At 42.3% G+C, this 10,719-nt stretch overlaps 1 protein-coding gene across 1 annotated transcript; it reads right to left on the reverse strand.

Annotated features, from left to right (window-relative positions):
• Positions 1-9,163: 9,163 nt before the first annotated feature.
• Positions 9,164-10,194, reverse strand: LOC129508179 (ELAV-like protein 1). The gene has a single exon (XM_055323209.1). It carries the CDS (start codon positions 10,157-10,159, stop codon positions 9,179-9,181), a length of 981 nt encoding a protein of 326 aa, XP_055179184.1. The 5' UTR covers positions 10,160-10,194; the 3' UTR covers positions 9,164-9,178.
• Positions 10,195-10,719: the final 525 nt, after the last annotated feature.

A 10,719-nucleotide genomic window follows, 5' to 3' on the forward strand; every position in this document is an offset into this window, starting at 1 on the left:
CTCTCTCTCTCTCTCTGTGTGTGTGTATCATAAATAAATTAAAAAATAAATAAAATGTCCTTGAGGAGAATTGTTGCATTTCCATATATTTTTTTCTTACTGGGGTGACTGCCTCACATTGTAAGACATTTTTAATTTGAAGTGTAACTTGAGCACCGTATGGTCTTTAAACTCTTAACTTCTATTAATTTTGTAGGTTTTTTTTCCCCTCAGTAAAGTACTTCAGGACCAATAGATACATCTATAAGTCAAGAACTTTCGTTTCGAAATACAATTGTTTTTACTAAGGGCACAAAAGTGTACTAACCAAGAGTGCAAGAAATCCCATAACTGAATAACATTTAAGGAGATAGAAAACACAGTTTCATCAAGCTAAAGTCAGGTATGACATAGAATGATGCTCCAAATATATTAAGTTTCTGCTAACTCCCAAGTTACAAATTAAATTTAAAAATATAATTTGGGGTGGTTGAACTGAACATGCAATTATTTCTCATCGTAGATAATAGCACTTACAAAGATCCCCGATGCCTGCAATCTATCGATTCACAGGTTTCCAATACGTCGTTATTCGGTGTGTCGGATGTTTTCACAGCAAATACATCTTCGGAACTTCAGGTTATGGCCAGTTCCAGAAATGTTCTTTATAACTATACTTTCAGGGGTATAGATCCTTTACCTCTTTGGTTAGGTTTATTCCTAGGTATCTTATGCTTTTGGGTGCAATTGTAAATGGGATTGACTCCTTAATTTCTCTTTCTTCAGTCTCATTGTTAGTGTATAGGAATGCCACTAACCAAAGAGGTAAAGGATCTATACCCTAAAAACTATAGAACACTTCTGAAAAGAATTGAGGAAGACACAAAGAGATGGAAAAATATTCCATGCTCATGGATTGGCAGAATTAATATTGTGAAAATGTCAATGTTACCCAGGGCAATTTACACGTTCAATGCAATCCCTATCAAAATACCATGGACTTTCTTCAGAGACTGAGAACAAATTATTTTAAGATGTGTGGAATCAGAAAAGACCCCGAATAGCCAGGAGAATTTTAAAAAAGAAAACCATATCTGGGGGCATCACAATGCCAGATTTCAGGTTGTACTACAAAGCTGTGGTCATCAAGACAGTGTGGTACTGGCACAAAAACAGATAAATAGATCAATGGAACAGAATAGAGAACCCAGAAGTGGACCCTGAACTTTATGGTCAACTAATATTTGATAAAGTAGGAAAGACGATCCACTGGAAGAAAGACAGTCTCTTCAATAAATGGTGCTGGGAAAATTGGACATCCACATGCAGAAGAATGAAACTAGACCACTCTCTTGTACCATACACAAAGATAAACTCAAAATGGATGAAAGATCTAAATGTGAGACAAGATTCCATCAAAATCCTAGAGGAGAACACAGGCAACACCCTTTTTGAACTTGGCGACAGTAACTTCTTGCAAGATACATCCACGAAAGCAAAAGAAACAAAAGCAAAAATGAACTATTGGGACTTCATCAAGATAAGATGCTTTTGCGCAGCAAAGGATACAGTCCACAAAACTCAAAGACAACCTACAGAATGGGAGAAGATATTTGCAAATAACATATCAGATAAAGGGCTAGTTTCCAAAATCTATAAAGAACTTATTAAACTCAACAGCAAAGAAACAAACAATCCAATCATGAAATGGGCAAAAGATATGAAGAGAAATCTCACAGAGGAAGACATAGACATGGCCAACATGCACATGAGAAAATGCTCTGCATCACTTGCCTTCAGGGAAATACAAATCAAAACCACAATGAGATACCACCTCACACCAGTGAGAATGGGGAAAATTAACAAGGCAGGAAACAACAAATGTTGGAGAGGATGCGGAGAAAAGGGAACCCTCTTACACTGTTGGTGGGAATGTGAACTGGTGCAGCCACTCTGGAAAACTGTGTGGAGGTTCCTCAAAGAGTTAAAAATAGACCTGCCCTACGACCCAGCAATTGCACTGTTAGGGATTTACCCCAAAGATTCAGATGCAATGAAACGCCGGGACACCTGCACCTCGATGTTTCTAGCAGCCATGTCCACAATAGCCAAACTGTGGAAGGAGCCTCGGTGCCCATCGAAAGATGAATGGATAAAGAAGATGTGGTTTATGTATACAATGGAATATTACTCAGCCATTAGAAACGACAAATACCCAACATTTGCTTCAACGTGGGTGGAACTGGAGGGTATTATGCTGAGTGAAGTAAGTCAATCGGAGATGGACAAACAGTGTATGTTCTCATTCATTTGGGGAATATGAATAATAGTGAAAGGGAATATAAGGGAAGGGAGAAGAAATGTGTGGGAAATATCAGAAAGGGAGACAGAACATGAAGACTTCTAACTCTGGGAAATGAACTAGGGGTGGTGGAGGGGGAGGAGGGCGGGGGGTGGGGGTAAATGGGTGACGGGCACTGAGGGGGACACTTGATGGTATGAGCACTGGGTGTTATTCTGTATGTTGGTAAATTGAACACCAATAAAAATTAATTTATTAAAAAAAATAGAAACAAGTCTAGCGCTCACCAGAAGGGATGCGAGAAATACAATGCTCAAATGTTTCTGTGTTCTTAAAATATAGAGCGATCTTAGGCATTCAAGCTGTGTGAACTGCTCTTGGAAAGTGGAGAAATGGTTGGGAACACCAGCGCCCGGTGTGCGGGGCACCGTGTATGCATGTGTGCACAGAAATTCGGGATGTCAGAGGAGCAGCACGTCTTCAGGCGCGCCCTGGAGTTAGGTCTGACTCTGGAATATACTGGAGTTTCCCTGAAACTCTTTGGTCCGTTCCCATTGGCGCCTGGGCTTATGAAACCCGTGCATGTCCTTCTCTGGAGGGCCCGGTATGGCCCGGAATACGGCCCCCCTCTCCGGTGGCGGCCCCCCTGTTGGATGGCCTGCTGCCACTGCCAGGACCGCTGCAGAGCCCTGGGGCTGAGTGAGCGGGAGGTGGCAATGGCACCTGCTTGGGAAAGCAATTTCCTGTCAACCAAAGCAGAAATCGCTTAAAATGTTGAAGCGGTTGAGAAAACGCACACTCAGCATCTGTCTAACGTCTTTAGTTTGAAAACTAAAACTAAAAGGTCATGTCTTTTTTTTATGTTTTTTAACCAGTTTGTGGAGACACCGAATGAAATGAGTGTTAGACAGTCTTAGAAGTTAAAGCATGCTTCAGGTTCACCACCGTCCCGAGGGACTGGTTAGTCAATGCAGTCTACTTAGATTTCTGTTTAATATATATTTTAAAGGAAATAACTTAAGAAACTTAAATTGGTCTAACATTGTGGGATTTCAAACATTTGAACATGTTGGTTGCATCCCCGAGTATAAAAACCTTTTCACTTCTCATTTAGACTAAGACAAACACTTGTGAAAATTGGCGCAAAATGCGTTGTACACTATCAAAAAGGTTTCAACTTCTTCAATCTTAATTATCTATTCTGTAGGAAAAAAAAAAAAAAGCATGAGTGTCGCGGCCGGCGCGAGAAGGTCCGGATTCAGGGACCGAGGGCAAGGGGATGAGAAAGAAACAAGAGACTAAAAGTTCATGGGGTTGGAGGTTCCATGCAGCTGATGGCCACAATGGACAAGCTTTATTTTTGCATGTAGAGTTTATATAGCCTCCGTAAGCAGGCGGCTTATTTCTTTAAGGAGAAGTACATCTCGCGCACAAACATACATTGTTTTTAAAACTAACACCTGTTACTTGTTTAAGCAATAGAGCAGGAATGCCACATTTAGACTAAACAGTGAGGTTTGTTTATTAAGTAATGTCTGCCAAGGCGGTCATGTGTCAGGCCACCTCCTTGCTTACTTTATGGGAACTTGTCTCGATGACATTTTAAAGGAGAAGCAAATATGTACTTTTACTTCCATAAGGGGAAGAGCTAGGTGCAGTCCCAGCGGGTTGGCCAGGTATGACAAGGAGCCTTTGCTCAACCTGGAACCCTGCCTCGCACCGCGGGACCGCTCCCAACATCTCCCCCTATATTTTTCAAATGCAGGAAGTGAAGTTGTGCCTTAGAGGAGTTTAATTGATTATTGAATTTTTTTGCAAAAGCAGGCAAACATTACATACATCAGAATTAACCCGATTATTAATGCCAAAAATATCCAAAAGAATATTTCAGTGAATTGAAGGGATTAAAGCCATTTAACTGATTTAAGATCTCACCGGCTAAATCGCCGGGGTCTTCATAATGTAACATACTTTGACTAATGGCGTCTATTTCTTGTTGTAATTTTAAGAGATCCAGACTAATATTAGCATGATTCCAAACCCCTTGTAAATGCATACGTACATTTTCCCATGATCCATTAAAAGGCAGTGGGGTAACACAAATATGTTTATAAGCATCATGGCAAGTCAATTGGGTTATAGTTTTTAATACAACAAATTGATCACCAAGATATAAAACGGCTTCTTTTAAAGCTTCAATCTGCGCTTCAATTTTTTCATCAATTCTCTTTTGAGCATCAAGAGCAATAGTTACATTTCTAGCAAGTTCATTTACATGTTCAGCGGTCTGAGCATTTTCATGCAAAGATACAACAGATACAGTAGCAGAAGCAATAAGAGCAATAGTAGCCACTATCCCTGCAATTAAAAGTCCAAGAAATCTTCGAGTTCTTCTTAGCTTCTTCACCAATTCTTGAGCTAACTGCATACCAAAGTTCGCGTACCAAGGTCCTCTCACGTCAACAGGGATCATCCAATATGGAGGTTGTTGCACCAGGAATAACTTTGTGTTGAAATCAATCTTCTTATCAAACTTGTGGCTCGTGAGGTTAACTTCTTTATTTGTCCCCATGATGGCAAATCTGTTTTAGGAGTCCTCTTCCTCCGAGGAGGGCATAAGTTCAGCCGACTCATCTTCCTTCTCAGTTTTGATATCTCTAACAAATTTGGCTGGAACCCAGCGTGGCGCTTCCTCATCCTGTGGGAAGATACAAGCATATCCTCGACCCTGTCTAAGCAAGGGGTCAGGGCCTTTCCACTGTCCTGTCATAGGATCCTTCCACTTTGCCATAAGGGGTGGATCAGTATTTTTTCCCCAATGTTTTTCTGATGGTGTATATCCATCATCATGCACAATCAAAAAATTTAAAATGAATATTGCTAAGTCTAGGTGCATGTGGGGGGAATATTTCATTTTTCCTGCCATAATCTCCCCCTTTTTTAGTTTTTGTAAGGTATTTTTAAGTGTAAGATGAGCTCTTTCAATAATAGCTTGACCTGTAGAGTTGTAAGGGATGCCTGTGGTATGCTGGATGTGAAATGTTTCACAAAAGGTTTTAAAAGCTTGGGATATATAAGCACTCCCATTATCAGTCTTTAATCGTTTAGGCATTCCCATGTAAGCAAAAGCGTGAAAAAGGTGATTTTGAACATCAGTAAAACTTTCACCAGAATGAGCGGAAGCTACGATCATGCCAGAATAAGTATCAATAGAAACATGCACAAATTGTAATTTATTAAAAGATGAATAATGTGTTACATCCATTTGCCAGAGATCATTGGGCAAAAGGCCTCGCGGATTAATGGCAAAGGAAGGGGTGTTAACATATTGGGGACATAGGGAGCAATTTTTAACAATTTGCCTAGCTTGTTCTCTAGTTATATGGAATTGCTTTCGTAGGGATCGAGCGTTTTGGTGGAAAAGAGAGTGACTTTTCATTGCCATACCGACAGAATCCTTATTAGCAATGACAGAATATAAATGAGTATATCTGTCAGCCAAGTCATTTCCCGAGGATAAAGGCCCAGGTAAACCAGAATGTGCTCTAATATGAGAAACAAATATAGGTGAAACTCTTTTTAAGAGCAGCTGCTGTATTTTATGAAAAAGGCACGAAAGTTCCTCATCATTAGAGTTTATGAAAGAATCAGCAAGAATGGGTAATATCCTGGCGACATATTGACTATCTGAATAGAGATTAAAGGGTTCTTGATAGATTTCAAGAGTTTTTATGACAGCATAAAGTTCAGCCCTCTGGACAGATTTTGTCTTATAGGACAACTGAATGACATTTTTATGTTGTTTATGCAGATAGACAATGGCAATGTGCCCGTCTTTGCTGGCGTCCGAAAATATGATGGGAGCGTCTCTAATCGGTTGACTCGAAATTGGAGAGACAAATATAGTAGGAATGATGGAGAGTCCCTGAAGGAGTTTGTCATTGGGAAGATGAAAAAGAAATTGACCAGGAAAATTTGCCATAGATGTTTGCCATTCCAAGGAGGTTTGATATGCATCCTCTACCATTGAGGCGGTTAAAAGAGGACATACAATACTATGAGGCTCATGTCCAAATAATTGGATGCATCTCTTCCGTCCCCTAGCAATTAATAAAGATATAAGGGAAATCGTCGGGTTGATGACATGCAAAACATGCATAGCTAAATGGAGCCATTCCAAAGGCCCATGGGTTTGCCACAACACTGCCATAGGGAGAGCATCAGGTTTTAAGATTATTAAGTTAACATTCTTTGTCAGATCTCTTTGTTGGAGCTGTGCAGAGGAAATTTTATTTGCTACTAAAGCCAAGGCATCCTCTGCTTCTGGAGTAAGCTGTCTCAAAGATGAAGGGGAGGAGTCCCCTTTTAAAATAGAAAAAAGGGGCTGTAACTGAGAAGTGGTGAGAGACAGCGAAGGGCAGAGCCAATTTATATCACCTAATAATTTTTGGAAGTCATTTAAAGTTTTTAATTGCGAGGTTCTAACTGCGATTTTCTGTGGCCTAATACTCTGTTTACTAATAAGATATCCTAAATACTCAAAGGGAGCTTCTCTCTGTACCTTCTCAGGAGCTATTTGAAGTCCAGCAGAGCTAAGGCATTGGGAAAGAACCGAAAGGCATTAGCCAGGTGTTCACTGGTCTCTGCTGCCAGTAATAGGTCATCCATATAATGAATACAATATACCTCAGGGAATTGTTTCCTGAAAGGGGATTCCCGTTAGAATCAGTTTTTGAACTACATTTATTAGCCCAATGATATCCTCTGTGGCATCTAGGGCAAAGGTTTTGAGGTTTTTTTGTAGTTTGTGAAGTCTTTTTCTGAGGGCATTGATTTTTAAAATGCCCCAATTGGCCACTTAAGAAGCATTTTTTATTTATTTTCATGTTTGGGTTCTTATTTTGTTTTAGTATCTGAGCATGCAATTTTGCAGGAGGGATGCCTTTAATAGCAGCAGCCAAGGTGACTCCTTGCAAATACAAGGGCCCTATATCTGCCCAAAGGTGCACATAATCTTCAAGAGGTCCCTGATTCTTCCAAGGTCTTATGGCTGCTTGACAGGCGACATTAGCATTCTCATAGGCCAATTGTTTAACTCTTAAAGTGCCAGCTTCCGCATCGGTGACTATTCTACTGACTGTGGTTAACAATCTGGCCACAAAATCAGAATAATTTTCCTCGGGACCTTGCCTGATTTTTGACAGTTCCTGTGACCTTGTATTTGTGGCAGGTAGCTTTTTCCATGCTGACAGAGAACAACTATTAATTTAGGTATAAGCTACTTCAGGAAAATTCAATTGCAAGCCTACGTCATAATACGGACCAGAACCAGTTAACATGTTGTAATCAACAGGAATGTTAGTTCCCCTATTGTAGCTGGCCTGTTTTTCGGCATTTTCAGAGAATTGTGTTTTCCATAACAAATTGTTCCCCGGGGAGAGGCATGCTTGTGCAATGACCCTCCAATCTCCAGGACATAATGCTTCTCGCGTCAAATTATCTAACATAGATAGAGTAAAGGGCGCTGTAGGGCCATACTGAGTACATGCTTGTTTCAAATCCTTTAGTACTTTAAAGCTTAAGGCAGTGTATGCTCTTAGTCCCCCCTGCACAGTAACAGGAAATAACTGAAACTCAGATACATCTTCTCCCCTCTGTGAGGCTTGAAATAGAGTTCTTTGTAATGGAGTAACTCCTTTTATTGGGTAAGAATCGTCTGATTGAACAGGAAAAAGGCTTCGAGGAGCCTTCTCAGTTTGCACAGCGGAGGAGTGTAATAAAGGTGGGGGAGGAGGTTCAGCATGATTTAAAACAAAAACCTCTTCCCTTCTATCTCCAAGGTAGGGACCATCAAACGGATCCTTTTTCATCATCATTCTAGGGATAGTTTATGTAAAGGGGGGTATGGATTTTTTTATTTTTTAAGCTCCCCCCCATCGAGGGTGGTGACTCTTTTTCACTTTTAGAGTTCAAGGAGATGATCTCAATAGAGTCTGTAGGATCCAGAACCTCCTTTATACAATTCCATGTAGTCCATATATCAGGAGGCAGTTGTTCCCCTCTTATTTTTAATTCATTTTTTAGAGTCTGTCCAACTCTCTGCCAATCCGAAAGATCCACCGAGCCCTGATCAGGAAACCAGGGGCATATTATTCTAACTGTATCAAAGAACTTATCCAAAGAGTTATGAGAAACCTTAAACCCCTTCTCCCTTAAAAGAGCCTGTAGAACTTTTAAAAAATACCCATGTTCTACAGATTGCCTTTGTCCCATGATTATTTTACTCCTATCGTTCACGGAGCCGCCGTGATCCCCTTACCTGTAACATAAACACTTCTTCTTTCCCTCTGTCTCGGGTCCCTGTTCGGGCGCCACTTGTCGCGGCCGGCGCGAGAAGGTCCGGATTCAGGGACCGAGGGCAAGGGGATGAGAAAGAAACAAGAGACTAAAAGTTCATGGGATAGGAGGTTCCATGCAGCTGATGGCCACAATGGACAAGCTTTATTTTTGCATGTAGAGTTTATATAGCCTCCGTAAGCAGGCGGCCTATTTCTTTAAGGAGAAGTACGTCTCGCGCACAAACATACATTGTTTTTAAAACTAACACCTGTTACTTGTTTAAGCAATAGAGCAGGAATGCCACATTTAGACTAAACAGTGAGGTTTGCTTATTAAGTAACGTCTGCCAAGGCGGTCATGTGTCAGGCCACCTCCTTGCTTACTTTATGGGAACTTGTCTCGATAACATTTTAAAGGAGAAGCAAATATGTACTTTTACTTCCATAAGGGGGAAGAGCTAGGTGCAGTCCCAGCGGGTTGGCCAGGTATGACAAGGAGCCTTTGCTCAACCTGGAACCTTGCCTCGCACCGCAGGACCGCTCCCAACACATGAGCGAGTTATTTGTGGGACTTGTTGGTTTTGAAGGAAACCTGTAAGATTTTGCCCCCCAGGCGGTAGCCGTTCAGACTTGCTATGGCCATGGCGGCTTCTTCATAGTTTGTCATGGTCACAAAGCCAAAGCCTTTGCACTTGTAGGTGTTGAAGTCGCGAATCACTTTCACATTGGTGACTGCCCCAAAGGGGCCAAACATCTGCCAGAGGATCCCCTCATCGGCGTCCTGCCCGAGGTTGTAGATGAAGATGCACCAGCCCGAAGACGCGTTGCCCGGGACATTGACACCAGAAAGCCCACTCATGTGATCTACACCCATAGGGGAGAACCCGAATCTCTGCGCCTGGTGGTGAACGGGGCCTCCGAACCGTCTGGCAGGCGAGTGGTACAGCTGGGAGGGCAGTGCCACGTTTTTGTTCTGGTTGCGGTTGGCTGCAAACTTCACTGTAATGGGCTCAGAGGAACCTGGGGGTTTATGACCATTGAAACTGGTAATTGCCTCCTCTGCCTCCGACCGTTTGTCAAACCGGATAAACGCAACCCCTCTGGACAAACCTGTGGTCTGATCCACAAGGACCCGGGAGTTGATGATTCGCCCGAACCGAGAGAACATATCCTCCACGTCCTTCTGGGTCATGGTCCGCGGGAGCCCACTGATGTACAGGTTGGCATCTTTGATGGCTTCTGAGCTCGGGCGAGCATACGACACCTTAATGGTTTTTGACTGGAGCCACAGGCCATTCAGCGTGTTGATTGCTCTCTCTGCGTCCTTGGCAGTCACGTAGTTCACGAAACCATAGCCCAGGCTGTGCCCCGCTACTTTATCCCGAATGAGTCTTGCAGATTCAACTTCACCAATACTGCTGAACAGACTCCGTAACTCATCCTGGGTCATGTTCTGAGGGAGGCAGTTGACAATTAAACTCGTTCTCCCGATATCATCCCTGCAGTCTTCGGCCATGTGGTCTTCATCACCATTAGACATTGTATTTTTTAAAAATCTGGACGCGGGCGGGCGGGCCCGGGGATGCTCGGGGCGGGCGGGCGGCGGTGGCGCGGCGCTAACGGCTCCGCTCGGCCTCGGTAGCGGCGGCGACGGCGAGCGGCCGGAACAAGCGACTCTTGATCTTGGGGTTGTCAATTTGAGCCCCACATTGGGTACAGAGATTACTTAAAAATAAAATCTTTAAAAAATATATGCATACATATATTCAATATCATCAGTGCAATAAAAATTATGAGAATACCTTATACTTTCCCCACTACTTTAAGGTTCTTAAGGTTAAAAGGTTTTGGCAAAGGTATAGAAAAACAGACATCATTCATTCATTCAAATAAGTCATGTGGGCAGCCCAGGTGGCTCAGCGGTTTAGCACCGCCTCAGCCCAGGGTGTGATCCTGGGGACCCAGGATGGAGTCCCAGGTCAGGCTCCCTGCATGGAGCCTGTTTCTCCCTCTGCCTGTGTCTCTGCCTCTCTCTCTGTGTCTCTCATGAATAAATAAATAAAATCTTAAAAAATAAAAAATAAAAAAAAACAAAGAAGT

This window comes from Nyctereutes procyonoides, unplaced genomic scaffold (assembly GCF_905146905.1).
Source record: "Nyctereutes procyonoides isolate TBG_1078 unplaced genomic scaffold, NYPRO_anot_genome, whole genome shotgun sequence".
Classification (NCBI taxonomy): domain Eukaryota; kingdom Metazoa; phylum Chordata; class Mammalia; order Carnivora; family Canidae; genus Nyctereutes; species Nyctereutes procyonoides.